Source organism: Hyla sarda, chromosome 8 (assembly GCF_029499605.1).
Source record: "Hyla sarda isolate aHylSar1 chromosome 8, aHylSar1.hap1, whole genome shotgun sequence".
Classification (NCBI taxonomy): domain Eukaryota; kingdom Metazoa; phylum Chordata; class Amphibia; order Anura; family Hylidae; genus Hyla; species Hyla sarda.
This window is the reverse complement of record NC_079196.1, coordinates 230,956,950-230,974,992: the sequence shown is the minus strand read 5'-3', so window position 1 is coordinate 230,974,992 and position 18,043 is coordinate 230,956,950. Positions and strand designations below refer to the sequence as shown.

General features: G+C 46.8%; 1 protein-coding gene across 4 annotated transcripts in view; it reads right to left on the bottom strand.

Moving 5' to 3' along the window:
• The window catches only part of LOC130284955 (RING finger protein 112-like), a 228,822-nt gene that overhangs the window by 30,328 nt on the left and 180,451 nt on the right, over positions 1-18,043 (bottom strand). For all 4 annotated transcript variants that reach the window (XM_056535938.1, XM_056535939.1, XM_056535940.1 and 1 more), the window contains one exon: positions 8,151-8,225. In XM_056535938.1, coding sequence (XP_056391913.1) covers positions 8,151-8,225 — 75 coding nt within the window. The remainder of the gene's footprint in view (positions 1-8,150; positions 8,226-18,043) is intronic.

Below are 18,043 nucleotides of genomic sequence, written 5' to 3'. Positions count from 1 at the left end.
TGAGGATGATGGTGTAAGCAGTGAGTATGATGGTGTAAGCAGTAAGGATGATGGTGAAAGCAGTGAGGATGATGGTGTAAGCAGTGAGTATGATGGTGTAAGCAGTGAGGATGATGGTGAAAGCAGTGAGTATGATGGTGTAAGCAGTGAGTATGACGGTGTAAGCAGTGAGCATGACAGTGTAAGAAGTGAGTATGATGGTGTAAGTAGTGAGCATGATGGTGAAAGCAGTGAGGATGATGGTGTAAGCAGTTAGCATAATAGTGTAAGCAGTGAGTATGATGGTGTAAGCAGTGAGCATGATAGTGTAAGCAGTGAGTATGACAGTGTAAGCAGTGAGCATGATAGTGTAAGAAGTGAGTATGATGGTGTAAGTAGTGAGCATGATGGTGAAAGCAGTGAGTATGATGGTGTAAGCAGTTAGCATAATAGTGTAAGCAGTGAGTATGATGGTGAGTATGATGGTGAAAGCAGTGAAGATCATGGTGAAAGCAGTGAGCATGATGGTGAACACAGTGAGGATGATGGTGTAAGCACTGAGCATGATGGTGTAAGCAGTGGAGATGATGGTGAAAGCAGTGAGTATGATGGTGTCAGCAGTGAGGATGATGTTGAAAGCAGTGAGGATGATGGTGTAAGCAGTGAGGATGATGGTGTAAGCAGTGAGAATGATGGTGTAAGCAGTGAGGATGATGGTGAAAGCAGTTAGGATGATGGTGAAAGCAGTGAGCATGATGGTATAAGCAGTGGAGATGATGGTGTAAGCAGTGAGAATGATGGTGAAAGCAGTGAGGATGATGGTGTAAGCAGTGAGTATGATGGTGGAAGCAGTGAGGATGATGGTGAAAGCAGTGAGTATGATGGTGTAAGCAGTTAGCATGATGGTAAAAGCAGTGAGGATGAGGGTGTAAGCAGTGAGAATGATGGTGTAAGCCGTGAAGATGATGGTGAAAGCAGTGAGCATGATGGTGTAAGCAGTGGAGATGATGGTGTAAGCAGTGAGGATGATGGTGTAAGCAGTGAGTATGATGGTGGAAGCAGTGAGGATGATGGTGAAAGCAGTGAGTATGATGGTGTAAGGCGTTAGGATGATGGTGAAAGCAGTGAGTATGATGGTGTAAGCAGTGAGTATGATGGTGTAAGCAGTGAGGATGATGGTGTAAGCCGTGAGGATGATGGTGAAAGCAGTGAGTATAATGGTGAAAGCAGTGAGTATGATGGTGAAAGCAGTGAGTATGATGGTGAAAGCAGTGAGTATGATGGTGAAAGCAGTGAGCATGATGGTGTAAGCAGTGAGCATGATAGTCTAAGCAGTGAGCTTGATGGTGTACGCAGTGAGTATGATGGTGAAAGCAGTTAGGATGATGGTGAAAGCAGTGAGGATGATGGTGAAAGCAGTTAGGATGATGGTGAAAGCAGTTAGGATGATGGTGTAAGCAGTGAGTATGATGGTGTAAGCAGTGAGGATGATGGTGAAAGCAGTGAGCATGATAGTCTAAGCAGTGAGCTTGATGGTGTACGCAGTGAGGATGATGGTGAAAGCAGTTAGGATGATGGTGAAAGCAGTGAGGATGATGGTGAAAGCAGTTAGGATGATGGTGAAAGCAGTTAGGATGATGGTGTAAGCAGTGAGTATGATGGTGTAAGCAGTGAGGATGATGGTGAAAGCAGTGAGGATGATGGTGTAAGCAGTGAGGATGATGGTGTAAGCAGTGAGGATGAGGGTGTAAGCAGTGAGGATGATGGTGTAAGCAGTGAGGATGATGGTGTAAGCAGTGAGGATGATGGTGACAGCAGTGAGGATGATGGTGTAAGCAGTGAGGATGATGGTGTAAGCAGTGAGCATGATGGTGTAAGCAGTGAGGATGATGGTGTAAGCAGTGAGGATGATGGTGTAAGCAGTGAGGATGATGGTGAAAGCAGTGAGGATGATGGTGTAAGCAGTGAGCATGATGGTGTAAGCAGTGAGGATGATGGTGTAAGCCGTGAGGATGATGGTGTAAGCAGTGAGGATGATGGTGTAAGCAGTGAGGATGATGGTGTAAGCAGTGAGGATGATGGTGAAAGCAGTGAGGATGATGGTGTAAGCAGTGAGTATGATGGTGTAAGCAGTGAGGATGATGGTGAAAGCAGTGAGGATGATGGTGTAAGCAGTGAGGATGATGGTGAAAGCAGTGAGGATGATGGTGTAAGCAGTGAGTATGATGATGTAAGCAGTGAGGATGATGGTGTAAGCAGTGAGTATGATGGTGTAAGCAGTGAGGATGATCGTGAAAGCAGTGAGTATGATGGTGTAAGCAGTGAGGATGATGGTGAAAGCAGTGAGGATGATGGTGAAAGCAGTGAGTATGATGGTGAAAGCAGTGAGCATGATAGTGTAAGCAGTGAGTATGACGGTGTAAGCAGTGAGTATGATGGTGTAAGCAGTGAGTATGACGGTGTAAGCAGTGAGCATGATAGTGTGAGAAGTGAGTATGATGGTGTAAGTAGTGAGCATGATGGTGAAAGCAGTGAGGATGATGGTGTAAGCAGTTAGCATAATAGTGTAAGCAGTGAGTATGATGGTGAGTATGATGGTGAAAGCAGTGAAGATCATGGTGAAAGCAGTGAGCATGATGTTGAACACAGTGAGGATGATGGTGTAAGCAGTGAGCATGATGGTGTAAGCAGTGGAGATGATGGTGAAAGCAGTGAGTATGATGGTGTAAGCAGTGAGGATGATGGTGAAAGCAGTGAGGATGATGGTGTAAGCAGTGAGGATGATGGTGTAAGCAGTGAGAATGATGGTGTAAGCAGTGGAGATGATGGTGAAAGCAGTGAGTATGATGGTGTAAGCAGTGAGGATGATGGTGAAAGCAGTGAGGATGATGGTGAAAGCAGTGAGGATGATGGTGAAAGCAGTGAGGATGATGGTGAAAGCAGTTAGGATGATGGTGTAAGCAGTGAGGATGATGGTGTAAGCAGTGAGGATGATGGTGTAAGCCGTGAGGATGAAGGTGTAAGCAGTGAGGATGATGGTGTAAGCAGTGAGTATGATGGTGAAAGCAGTGAGCATGATGGTGAAAGCAGTGAGGATGATGGTGAAAGCAGTGAGTATGATGGTGTAAGCAGTGAGGATGATGGTGAAAGCAGTGAGGATGATGGTGAAAGCAGTGAGTATGATGGTGAAAGCAGTGAGTATGATGGTGAAAGCAGTGAGTATGATGGTGAAAGAAGTGAGCATGATAGTGTAAGCAGTGAGCATGATGGTGTAAGCAGTGAGGATGATGGTGTAAGCAGTGAGTATGATGGTGTAAGCAGTGAGGATGATGGTGAAAGCAGTGATTATGATGGTGTATGCAGTGAGGATGATGGTGAAAGCAGTGAGTATGATGGTGTAAGCAGTGAGGATGATGGTGTAAGCAGTGAGGATGATGGTGTAAGCAGTGAGGAGCAGTGAGGATGATGGTGTAAGCAGTGAGGATGATGGTGTAAGTAGTGAGGATGATGGTGTAAGCAGTGAATATGATGTTGTAAGCAGTGAGCATGATGGTGAAAGCAGTGAGTATGATGGTGAAAGCAGTGAGTATGATGGTGAAAGCAGTGAGTATGATGGTGAAAGAATTGAGCATGATAGTGTAAGCAGTGAGCATGATGGTGTAAGCAGTGAGGATGATGGTGTAAGCAGTGAGTATGATGGTGTAAGCAGTGAGGATGATGGTGAAAGCAGTGAGTATGATGGTGTATGCAGTGAGGATGATGGTGAAAGCAGTGAGTATGATGGTGTAAGCAGTGAGGATGATGGTGTAAGCAGTGAGGATGATGGTGTAAGCAGTGAGGAGCAGTGAGGATGATGGTGTAAGCAGTGAGGATGATGGTGTAAGTAGTGAGGATGATGGTGTAAGCAGTGAGTATGATGGTGTAAGCAGTGAGCATGATGGTGAAAGCAGTGAGTATGATGGTGAAAGCAGTGAGGATGATGGTGAAAGCAGTGAGGATGATGGTGTAAGCAGTGAGGATGATGGTGTAAGCAGTGAGGATGATGGTGTAAGCAGTGAGGAGCAGTGAGGATGATGGTGTAAGCAGTGAGGATGATGATGTAAGCAGTGAGGATGATGGTGTAAGCAGTGAGGATGATGGTGAAAGCAGTGAGTATGATGGTGTAAGCAGTGAGGATGATGGTGTAAGCAGTGAGGAGTAGTGAGGATGATGGTGTAAGCAGTGAGGATGATGGTGTAAGCAGTGAGGATGATGGTGTAAGCAGTGAGCATGAAGAAATAAGGGCGGTAAACATACATGAGGAGGCAGGTTCTGATGCTGGCCTCCGGTTTCGACTTCCATATTGTTTCTGATTTTCTCCATGGACATTGACTTGCTTGTTTAGTTTATACCTGATCCATTTGACTACACCTGTTTACTTTTCCTGTGCACTTAATGTAGGGACCGTCACCCAGTTGGGGCATATCAGCTATAGTGTATCATCTAAGTAGGTAGGGACAGCGGGTTATGTTTACCATATTGCTGCACTGCCCCCCCCCCCCCCCCTTACACATAACAGCTGATGGAAAGAACTATATGAAGGAACAGTATAGTAAACTGGGAAGGCAGAGATACCCAACACTTCTTACAATTTCATGTAGAAAACAGCTGAGTCTGTGGAGCGATAGAGTCACTCTGTGGATTCCTGGTGTTTTATCTACATTGTCAGACATGTAACTCCAACTCCAGCACCATATTGATGTTTTATAGTGTTACAATCTTATTATTATAATTTTTTTTTATGTACAAACGTTAATGCAAGAAAGCGATATATGTGGTTTCTTTTGTATTTTGGTAATATACAGTGGTCAAAGTGTTAGTTAATTTCAGTGCAAATATTCACGGGCATTGTACAGTGTTATAAACCCATATATGATAAAGAAGGTTCTAGATAAAGGGAGATTCTGGTTAGTCACTTCCTCTCTAGCTGGGAGGATGATATGTTGCTTGGGGAGGGGTGGGCTAGTCAATATTCAGTAGTAGAAGGTAGGGAGCAAAATGGAGAGGACACAGGTAGAGCAAAGAGCCTGCACAGAGGCTTAAACCTAGTAAAGAAGTTACCCACGGAGGACTAGTCCTATCCAAGGGGAGCCTACATACGCCTACATACAGTTATTCTTCAAGGCATATTCCAAGATCTATTTGTCTTAGCCTTTGAGCCTATGATCCACAGAAATGATACTGTCTTATTTGCTTTATTACTGCCGGGCACCATTTTGTACCATTGTCATGCCCAGGACCCACACCCGAAAGCACTTTTTATTTTACTGTTGTCATTTCCCAGAATTCCATTCAGCCAGAAACAATGTCATATGATCTCCAGGAGGTGTGGCTTAGCTGAAGACGTAGGTAAATAAGAATTGTCTATTTGGTCTGTGAGTAACTTAAAGGGGTACTCCAGGCCAAAACTATTTTTTATATATCAACTGGCTCCGGAAAGTTAAAAGATTTGTAAATTACTTTGATTAAAAAATCTTAATCCTTGCAATAGTTATTAGCTTCTGAAGTTGAGTTGTTGTTTTCTGTCTAACTGCTTTTTGATGACTCACGTCCCGGGAGCTGTGCAGTTCCTATGGGGATATTCTCCCATCATGCACAGCTCCCGGGACGTGACATCATCATTGAGCAGTTAGACAGAAAACTTCAGAAGCTAATAACTATTGGAAGGATTAAGATTTTTTAATAGAAGTAATTTACAAATCTGTTTAACTTTCCGGAGCCATTTGATATATAAAAAAAAGTTTTTTCCTGGAATACCCCTTTAACCCCTTAACGACGGAGAACGTATATTTACGTCCAGTGCCGTCTCCCGCGATATGAAGCGGGATCGCGCCGCGATCCCGCATCATATCGCGTCGGTCCCGGCACTCATCAACGGCCGGGAACCGCGGCTAATACCACACATCGCCGATCGCAGCAATGTGCGGTATTAACCCTTTAGAAGCGGCGGTCAAAGCTGACTGCCGCTTCTAAAGCGAAAGTGAAAGTATCCCGGCTAGTCAGTCGGGCTGTTCGGGACCGCCGCGGTGAAATCGCGGCGTCCCAAACAGCTGACCGGACAACGGGAGGGCCCTTACCTGCCTTCTCGGTGTTCGATCGACGAATGACTGCTCCGTGCCTGAGATCCAGGCAGGAGCAGTCAAGCGCCGATAACACTGATCACAGGCGTGTTAATACACGCCAGTGATCAGCATATGAGATCAGTGTGTGCAGTGTTATAGGTCCCTATGGGATAACAATGATCAGTATAAGAGATCAGTGTGTGCAGTGTTATAGGTCCCTATGGGATAACAATGATCAGTATAAGAGATCAGTGTGTGCAGTGTTATAGGTCCCTATGGGATAACAATGATCAGTATAAGAGATCAGTGTGTGCAGTGTTATAGGTCCCTATGGGACCTATAACACTGCAAAAAACAGTTTAAAAAAAAGTGTTAATAAAGGTCATTTAACCCCTTCCCTAATAAAAGTTTGAATCACCCCCCTTTTCCCATAAAAAAAAAAAAACTGTGTAAAAAAAAAAAAACAATAAACATATGTGGTATCACCGCGTTCTTAAATGTCCAAACTATAAAAATATATAATTAATTAAACTGCATGGTCAATGGCGTACGCGCAAAAAAATTCCAAATTCTAAAGAAGCGTATTTTTGGTCACTTTTTATACCATTAAAAAATCAATAAAAAGTGATGAAAAAGTGCGATCAAAACAAAAATCATACCGATAAAAACTTCATATCACGGCGCAAACAATGAGTCCTCATACCGCCCTGTACGTGGAAAAATAAAAAAGTTATAGGGGTCAGAAAATGACATTTTTAAACGTATAAATTTTCCTGCATTTAGTTATGATTTTTTCCAGAAGTGCGACAAAATTAAACCTATATAAGTAGGGTATCATTTTAACTGTATGGACCTACAGAATAATGATAAGGTGTAATTTTTACCGAAATATGCACTGCGTAGAAACGGAAGCCCCCAAAAGTTGCAAAATGGCGTTTTTTCTTCGATTTTGTTTCACAATGATTTTTTTTTCTGTTTCGCCATGAATATTTGGGTAAAATGACTAATGTCACTGCAAAGTAGACTTGGTGACGCAAAAAATAAGCCATAATATGGATTTTTAGGTGGAAAATTGAAAGGGTTATGATTTTTAAAAGGTGAGGAGGAAAAAACGAAAGTTCAAAAACTGAAAAACCCTGAGTCCTTAAGGGGTTAAAGGGGTACTCTAAAGGAAAATAATGTTTTCAATATCAACTGGCGCCAGAAAGTTCTACAGATTAGTAAATTACTTCTATGTAAAAATCTTAACCCTTCCAGTACTTATTAGCTGCTGTATACTCCCCAGGAAGTTGTGTAGTTCTTTCCAGTCTGACCACAGTGCTCTCTGCTGACACCTCTGTCCATGTCAGGAACTGTCCAGAGCAGAAGCAAATCCCCATAACAAACCTCTCCGGCTCTGGACAGTTCCTGACATGGACAAAGGTGTCAGCAGAGAGCACTGTGGTCAGACTGGGAAGAACTACACAACTTCATCTGGGCCATACAGCAGCTGATAAGTACAGGGAGGTATAATATTTTTTTATAAAGAAGTAAGGTAAAGGAGAATTTTGTGTTTCTGTAGTTCTGAGGGACCTGTCATAACTCTCATTACTATGTTACAGCCCATTTCAGGGACAGGGAGCATCTGTGGGATCCTCTCGTGCCTGTGATTTGTGGCGCTGTCCCACCAGAGAAATTGTTTGATACAATGATATGACCGCTGCCAGTAAGAGTGTAGGGAGTTTGTAGAAGTTATTGTCTACTGGTATTGCCAGTATAAACTACAGACTGGCACTGGCCTCCAGGTCATAATGCTGGCCGTCCCGGTGATGCTCCAGGATCGGTGCGTGTTATGTCTCTGCTGACCAATGGGAACATTACAGTCATTGAGCTCCTATTCATTCCTTATTTGTTTATTTCTGACTGGCTGGAGAGACCAGAGGAGGAGATTTTCGGAGAGATTTTGAGTCATTTGCCTCTGCCTTCCTTACTTTTTGGGATATTTAAAAAAAATGTAATTTACCTATATAAAATGTAAATGAGACATTTAAGTAATGTGAAGCCTGAATCATCAGCGATTATCTCTGGTACCTTTTCTTTCAGGAAATCCTGCAGCTCCTTAGTCATATTTTCCCTTGTTCTCAGGTTTTTCTCATCACATTGTTCCTGTAGGGAGATAATAAAATGTCAGGGTGAGAAAGGGCTGGCTCCAAGAATTATACATATATATATATATATATATATATATATATATATATATATATATACTAGCTGAGTACCCAGCGTTGCCCGGATTTTCCTTCCTAAGGAAGGGGAGGAAATTAAACAATGGAGGAAGCTTTTGACTTCATATCCAGTCCTCGTATATTCTTGTCATATCCCATCCTCCTATCCTGACCTCCCTTCCCATCCTCCTAACCCATCCTCCTATCCCGTCCTCCTATACGTCCTCCTATCCCGTCCTCCTATTCCGTCCTTCTATTCCAACCTCCTATCCCGTCCCCCTATCCCGTCCTCCTATCCCGTCCTCCTATCCTGATCTCCTATCCCGTCCTCCTAGCTCGATCTCCTATCCTGATCTCCTATCCCGTCCTCCTATCCCGTCCTCCTATCCCGACCTCCTATCCCGACCTCCTATGCCGACCTCCTATCTCAACCTCCTATCCCAACCTCCTATCTCAACCTCCTATCCAGACCTCCTATCTTGACCTCCTATCCCGACCTCCTATCCCATCCTCCTATCCCGTCCTCCTATACCGACCTGCTATCCTGACCTCATATCTCGTCCTCATATCCCGTCCTCATATCCCGTCCTCCTATCCCATCCTCCTATCCTGTCCTCCTATCCCATCCTCCTTTCCCGTCCTCCTAACCCGTCCTCCTATCCCGTCCTCCTATACGTCCTGCTATCCCATACTCCTATCCCGTCCTCCTATTCCGTCGTCCTATCCCGTCCTCCTATCCTGTCCTCCTATCCCGTCCTCCTATCCCGTCCTCCTATCCCGTCCTCCTAGCTCGACCTCCTATCCTGATCTCCTATCCCGTCCTCCTATCCCGACCTCCTAACCCGTCCTCCTATCCGTCCTCCTATATGTCCTCCTATCCCATACTCTTATCCCGTCCTCCTATTCCGTCCTTCTATCCCAACCTCCTATCCTGTCCTCCTATCCCGTCCTCCTATCCCGTCCTCTTATCCCGTCCTCCTAGCTCGACCTCCTATCCTGATCTCCTATCCCGTCCTCCTATCCCGACCTCCTATCCCAACCTCCTATGCCGACCTCCTATCTCAACCTCCTATCCCAACCTCCTATCCAGACCTCCTATCCCGTCCTCCTATCCCGACCTACTATCCCGTCCTCCTATCCCGACCTACTATCCTGACCTCATATCTCGTCCTCATATCCCGTCCTCCTATCCCATCCTCCTATCCCGACCTCCTATCTCGACCTCCTATCACGACCTCCTATCACGACCTCCTATCCCGTCCTCCTATCTCGTCCCCATATCCCATCCTCCTATCCCGACCTCCCATCCCGTCCTCATATCCCGATCCGTAATATGTGTACCAAGTATTGAAATATCTCCAGCCGTACAGAAGTTATATGGGAACATACATTTCCCATTGATTTTCATGGGACTTTAAACAAAAATGGGAGTAGTAAAGGGTTAAATGAACTGTCCCATATTTTAAGTGGACATATAAGTAACATGTGACCAAGTATTATGGAAATATCTCCAGCCGTTTGGAAGTTATGCAGTAACATATATTTCCATTGACTTGTATGGGACTTTAAACATAAACCCGCCCCTGGCAAATGGGGGTGAGTAAGGGTTAAATTACCTATCCTATGTTTGTTGGTGACATATAAGTAACATGTGTGCCAAGTTTCATGTTAATATCTTTAGCCATTTGGAAGTTTTCATGGAACATACACACATACATACAAAAATACACACACACACTTTGAGTTTTATATATATATATATATATATATATATATATATATATATATATATATATGTATATATATATATATATACTAGCTGAGTACCCGGCGTTGCCTGGTTTTCCCTTCCTAATCCTTGTTGTGGATCAACAGAGGAGGAAGCTTTTGACTTCATATCCAATCCCCATATATTGTTGTCATATCCCAACCCCATATCCCGTCCTCCTACCCCGACCTCCTATCTCAACCTCCTATCCTGTCCTTCTATCCCGACCTCCTATCCCGACCTCCTATCCTGTCCTCCTATCCCGTCCGCCTATCTCAACCTCCTATCTCCCCCTCATATCCTGACCTCCTAACTCGACCTCCTATCCCTCCCTCCTATCCCAACCTCCTATCCCATCCTCCTATCCCCTCCTCCTATCTCGACCTCCTATACCGACCTCCTATCCCGACCTCCTATCTCCACCTCCTATCCCCTCCTCTTATCCCGTCCTCCTATCCCGACCTCCTATCTCGACCTCCTATCCCGTCCTCCTATCCCGACCTCCTATCCCGACCTCCTATCCGATCCTCCTATCCCGTCCTCCTATCCTGTCCTCCTATCCCGTACTCCTATCCCGTCCTCATATCCTTACCTCCTAACTCGACCTCCTATCCCATCCTCCTATCCCCTCCTCCTATCTCGACCTCCTATCCCGACCTCCTATCCCGTCCTCCTATCTCGACCTCCTATTCCGTCCTCATATCCCGACCTCCTATCTCGACCTCTTATCCTGACCTCCTATCCCGACCTCCTATCCCGACCTCCTATCCCGTCCTCCTATCTCAACCTCCTATCCCAACCTCCTATCCCGACCTCCAATCCCATCCTCCTATCCCGTCCTCCAATCTCAACCTCCTCTCCCGACCTCCTATCCTGACCTCCTATCCCGTCCTCTTTTCCCATCCTCCTATCCTGTCCTCATATCCCGACCTCCCATGCCATTCTCAAATCCCGTCCTCAAATCCTGACCTCCTAACTCGACCTCCTATCCCGACCCGTGATATGTGCCCAAGGTATTGAAATATCTCCAGCCGTACGGAAGTTATGTGAGAACATATATTTCCCATTGATTTTCATGGGACTTTAAACAAAAACCCTGACAGTCACAAATGGGGGTGGTTAAGGGTTAAATTATCCCCTCAGCGGCCTATGTGGTTGAGTTGTGTTAGGGGTAGCGACCTGGGTGCCGCATGCCACAGCAAGTCCACCTTAGACTCTGCTCCCTGACATGGCCCAAGCTTTTATCCACACATGTACAGCGCATCCACTATACTGTGAGTGTTACAGTTACTGACAGGGCTGCCATCAGAAATTTCGGGCCCCTCACACAGCTCAAGGCCTGCCCCCCCAAGCATCCAATTCCGTACTCTTGCCTCCGAATTATCCTGGAATAACGAGGCCCTCTGCGCGACCTTTAAAAAAGGCCTATCCAGTAACATTAAAGATGTGCTGTCCGCACGAGAAATTCCTGCTAACCTGCATGAACTCATTCATCTAGCCACTCGCATTGACATGCGTTTTTCCGAAAGGCGTCAGGAGCTCCGCCAGGATATGGACTTTGTTTGCACGAGGCGGTTTCTCTCCCCGGCTCCTCTCTCCTTTGGTCCTCTGCAATCCGTTCCTGTGCCTCCCGCCGTGGAGGCTATGCAAGTTGACCGGTCTCGCTTGACACCTCAAGAGAGGACACGACGCCGCATGGAGAACCTTTGCCTGTACTGTGCCGGTACCGAACATTTCTTGAAGGATTGTCCTATCCGTCCTTCTCGCCAGGAAAGACGCACGCTGACTCCGCACAAAGGTGAGACAGCTCTTGATGTGAACTCTGCTTCTCCATGCCTTACTGTGCCTGTGCGGATGTCTTCTTCTACCTTCTCCTTCTCTGCTATGGCCTTCTTGGATTCCGGATCTGCAGGAAATTTTATTTTGGCCTCTCTCATCAACAGGTTCAACATCCCGGTGACCAGTCTCGCCAGACCCCTCTACATCAACTCTGTTAACAATGAAAGATTGGACTGTACCGTGCGTTACCGCACGGAACCTCTCCTAATGTGCATCGGACCCCATCACGAAAAAATTGAATTTTTGGTCCTCTCTAACTGCACTTCAGAAATTCTTCTTGGATTACCGTGGCTTCAACGCCATTCCCCAACCCTTGATTGGACCACAGGGGAAATCAAGAACTGGGGTACTTCTTTCCACAAGGACTGTCTTAAACCGGCTCCCAGTACTCACAGTCGTGACCCTGTTGTTCCCCCGGTATCTGGTCTTCCTAAGGCCTATCTGAACTATGCTGATGTTTTTTTGCAAAAAACAAGCAGAGACTTTGCCTCCTCACAGGCCTTATGACTGTCCTATTGACCTCCTCCCGGGTACTACTACCCCGGGGCAGAATCTATTCTCTGTTTGCTCCGGAAACCCAAGCCATGTCGGAGTACATTCAGGAGAATTTGAAAAAGGGGTTTATCCGCATGTCCTCCTCTCCTGCCGGAGCTGGATTTTTTTTTGTCTCCAAAAAAGATGGCTCCCTACGCCCTTGCATTGATTATCGCGGACTTAATAAAATCACGGTAAAAAAACGCTACCTCTTACCTCTTATCTCGGAACTCTTTGACCGCCTACGAGGCGCCCACATCTTTATCAAGCTGGACTTAAGAGGTGCTTATAATCTCATCCGCATCAGAGAGGGGGACGAATGGAAGACTGCATTTAACACCAGAGATGGACACTTTGAGTATCTGGTCATGCCCTTTCCCTTTGGCCTGTGCAACGCCCCTGCCGTCTTCCAAGACTTTGTTAATGACATTTTTCGTGATCTTCTATATACCTGTGTTGTGGTTTGCCTGGACGATATTCTGATTTTTTCTGCCAACTTAGAAGAGCACCGCCAGCATGTCCGCATGGTTCTTCAGAGACTTCGGGACAATCAACTTTATGCCAAAATGGAAAAATGTCTCTTTGAATGTCAGTCTCTTCCTTTCCTAGGATACTTGGTCTCTGGCCAGGGACTACAAATGGACCCAGATAAACTATCTGCCGTATTAGATTGGCCACGCCCCTCCGGACTCCGTGCTATCCAACGTTTTTTGGGGTTCGACAATTATTACAGACAATTTATTCCACACTTTTCCACTATTGTGGCTCCTATCGTGGCTCTAACCAAGAAAAATGCCAATCCTAAGTCCTGGTCTCCTCAAGCGGAAGACGCATTTAAACATCTCAAGTCTGCCTTTTCTTCTGCTCCCGTACTCTCCAGACCTGACCCATCTAAACCCTTCTTATTGGAGGTAGACGCCTCCTCAGTGGGAGCTGGAGCAGTTCTTCTACAAAAAAATTCTTCCGGGCATGCTGTTACTTGTGGTTTTTTTTCTAGGACCTTCTCTCCGGCGGAGAAAAACTACTCCATTGGTGATCGAGAACTACTGGCCATAAAATTGGCGCTTGAGGAATGGAGGCACCTGCTGGAGGGATCCAAATATCCAGTTATTATATACACTGATCACAAGAATCTCTCTTATCTCCAGTCTGCTCAACGACTGAACCCTCGCCAGGCTAGGTGGTCGTTGTTCTTTGCCCGTTTTAACTTTGAAATCCATTTTCGCCCTGCTGACAAGAACATTAGGGCCGATGCCCTCTCTCGTTCTTCAGATGCCTCTGAAGTGGAAGCCTCTCCGCAACACATCATTCCTACGGACTGTCTGATCTCCACTTCTCCAGCTTCCATCAGACAAACTCCTACAGGGAAGACCTTCGTTTCTCCACGCCAGCGCCTCGGGATTCTCAAGTGGGGACACACCTCCCACCTCGCAGGCCATGCAGGCATCAAAAAATCCTTTCAACTCATCTCTCGATTTTATTGGTGGCCGACTCTGGAGACTGATGTTGTTGATTTCGTGCGGGCCTGTACTGTCTGTGCACGGGATAAGACTCCTCGCCAGAAGCCTGCTGGTCTCCTTCATCCTCTGCCTGTTCCTGAACAACCTTGGTCACAGATTGGTATGGACTTTATTACGGACTTGCCCTCATCCCGTGGCAACACAGTTGTTTGGGTGGTCGTTGATCGATTTTCCAAGATGGCACATTTTATCCCTCTTCCTGGCCTTCCTTCAGCGCCTCAGTTGGCAAAGCAATTTTTTATACACATTTTTCGCCTTCACGGTTTGCCCACGCATATCGTCTCCGATAGAGGCGTCCAATTTGTGTCTAAATTCTGGAGGGCCCTCTGTAAGCAGCTCAAGATCAAATTAAACTTCTCTTCTTCTTATCATCCCCAATCCAATGGGCAAGTAGAAAGAATTAATCAGGTCCTGGGTGACTATTTACAACATTTTGTTTCCTCCCGCCAGGATGGCTGGGCAGATCTTCTACCATGGGCCGAATTCTCATACAACTTCAGAGTCTCCGAATCTTCTGCTAAATCCCCATTTTTCGCGGTGTACGGCCGTCACCCTCTTCCTCCCCTCCCCACTCCCATGCCCTCTGGTTTGCCCGCTGTTGATGAAGTGACTCGAGATCTTTCCACCATATGGAAAGAAACCCAAAATTCTCTCTTACAGGCTTCATCCCGGATGAAAAAATTTGCTGATAAAAAAAGAAGAACTCCCCCCATTTTTGCTCCCGGAGACAAGGTATGGCTCTCCGCTAAGTATGTCCGCTTTCGTGTCCCCAGTTATAAACTGGGACCACACTATCTTGGTCCTTTCAAAATCTTGTGCCAGATCAACCCTGTCTCTTACAAACTCCTTCTTCCTCCTTCTCTCCGTATTCCCAATGCCTTCCATGTCTCTCTCCTTAAACCACTCATCCTTAACCGCTTCTCTCCCAAAGTTGGTTCTCCCACTCCTGTTTCCGGTTCGTCTGACGTCTTCTCGGTGAAGGAGATTCTAGCATCCAAGACGGTCAGAGGTAAAAGATTCTTTTTGGTTGACTGGGAGAATTGTGGCCCTGAGGAGAGATCCTGGGAACCTGAGGACAACATCCTAGACAAAAGTCTTATCCTCAGTTTCTCAGGCTCCAAGAAGAGGGGGAGACCCAAGGGAGGGGGGTACTGTTACGCCGAGCGCTCCGGGTCCCCGCTCCTCCCCGGAGCGCTCGCAGCGTCCTCTCATTCGCAGCACCCCGGTCAGACCTGCTGGCCGGGTGCGCTGCGATATTACTCCCAGCCGGGATGCGATTCGCGACGCGGGATGCGCCCGCTCGCGATGCGCATCCCGGCTCCCGTACCTGACCCGTTCCCCGTCTGTGTTGTCCCGGCGCGCGCGGCACCGCTCCTTAGGGCGCGCGCGTGCCGGCTCTCTTCATTTTAAAGGGCCACTGTGCCACTGATTGGCGCAGCAGGCCTAATCAGTGTCATCACCTGCGCACTCCCTACTTATACCTCACTTCCCCTTTACTCCCTCGCCGGATCTTGTTGCCAATGTGCCAGTGAAAGCGTTTCCTTGTGTGTTCCTAGCCTGTGTTCCAGACCTCCTGCCGTTGCCCCTGACTACGATCCTTGCTGCCTGCCCTGACCTTCTGCTACGTCCGACCTTGCTCTTGTCTACTCCCTTGTACCGCGCTTATCTCAGCAGTCAGAGAGGTTGAGCCGTTGCTGGTGGATACGACCTGGTTGCTACCGCCGCTGCAAGACCATCCCGCTTTGCGGCGGGCTCTGGTGAATGCCAGTAGCAACTTAGAACCGGTCCACGCCAATCCCTCTCTGGCACAGAGGATCCACCTCCAGCCAGCCGAATCATGACAACTGCCACACACTGTATCCACTGAATATAATGCTGCCTCACACTGTACCCCTGAATATAATACTGCCACACACTCTAACCTGAATATAATACTGCCTTACACTGTATCTACTGAATATAATCCTGCCACACACTGTACGTTAAATAAAATACTGTGTCACACTGTACCCTGAATATAATGCTGCTCCGCTCTGAATCCACTGAATATAACACTGCCTCACACTGTACCCTGAATATAATACTGCCACACTCTGTAACCTGAATATAATCCTGCCTCACACTGTAAACTGAATATAATCCTGCCACATACTGTATACACTGAATATAATCCTGCCCCACACTGTAACCTGAATATAATGCTGCCTCACACTGTATCCACTGATTATAATCCTGCCACACACTGTACCCTAAATAAATCACTGCCACACACTGTATCTACTGAATATAATCCTGCCACACACTGTACCCCCTGAATATAATCCTGCCACACACTGTACCCTAAATAAAATACTGCCACCCACTTTACCCTGAATATAATCCTTCCACACACTGTACCCTGAATATAATCCTGCCACACACTGTAACCTGAATATAATACTGCCATACACTGTACCCCTGAATATAATACTGCCACTCACTGTACCCTGAATATAATCCTGCCACACACTGTATCCTGAATATAATACTGCCACACACTGTACCCCTGAATATAATACTGCCACACACTGTATCAACTTAATACAATGCTGCCACACATTGTATCCACTGAATATAATACTGACACACACTCTAACCTGAATATAATACTGCCTCACACTGTATCTACTGAATATAATCCTGCCACACACTGTACCCTCTGAATATAATCCTGCCTTACACTGAATATAATCCTGCCACACACTGTACCAACTGAATATAATCCTGCCACACATGCATACACATCATAAATATATATATATATATATATATATATATATATATATATATATATATATATATATATATACACCCCCTCTTATCCTCTGTGTCCTCATCACCCCCATAACCCCCCTGCACCTCTCATCACCTCCATAAACCCTTGCACCTCTCATCACCCCCATAACCCTCTGCATCTCTCATCACCTCCATAACCCCCCTGCACCTCTCATCACCCCCATAACCCCCTGCACATCTCATAACCTCCATAACCCCCCCTGCACCTCTCATCACCCCCATAACCCCCCCTGCACCTCTTATCACCACCATAACCCCCTGCACATCTCATAACCTCCATAACCCCCCTGCACCTCTTATCATCCCCATAACACCCCCCTGCACCTCTTATCACCCCCATAACCCAATACACCTCTCATCGCCTCCATAACCCCCCTGCACCTCTCATCACCCCCATAACACCCCCTGCACCTCTCATCACCTCCATAACCCCCTGCACCTCTCATCACCTCCATAACCCCCTGCACCTCTCATCACCTCCATAACCCCCTGCACCTCTCATCACCTCCATAACCCCCTGCACCTCTCATCACCTCCATAACCCCCTGCACCTCTCATCACCCCCATAACCTCCCTGCACCTCTCATCACCCCCATAACCCCCCTGCACCTCTCATCACCCCCATAACCCCCTGCACATCTCATCACCTCCATAACCCCCCTGCACCTCTCATAAACCCCATAACACCCCCCTGCACCTGTCATCACCCCCACAACCCCCTGCACCTCTCATCACCTCCATAACCCCCTGCACCTCTCATCACCTCCATAACCCCCCTGCACCTCTTATCACCCCCATAACCCAATACACCTCTCATCGCCTCCATAACCCCCCTGCACCTCTCATCACCTCCATAACCCCCTGCACCTCTCATCACCCCCATAACCCCCCTGCACCTCTCATCACCCCCATAACCCCCTGCACATCTCATCACCTCCATAACCCCCCTGCACCTCTCATCAACCCCATAACACCCCCCTGCACCTCTTATCACCCCCATAACCCCCTGCACCTCTCATCACCTCCATAACCCCCTGCACCTCTCATCACCCCCTGCACTTCTCATCACTCCCTGCACCTCATCACCTCCATAACCCCCCTGCACCTCTCATCACCTCCATAACCCCCCTGCATCTCTTGTCACCCCAACAAAAAGAAACTGCACCTCTCATCACCCCCATAACCCCCCAGCACCTTTTATCACACCCATAACACCCCCTGCACCTCTTATCACCCCCATAACCCCCGCTGCACGTCTCATCA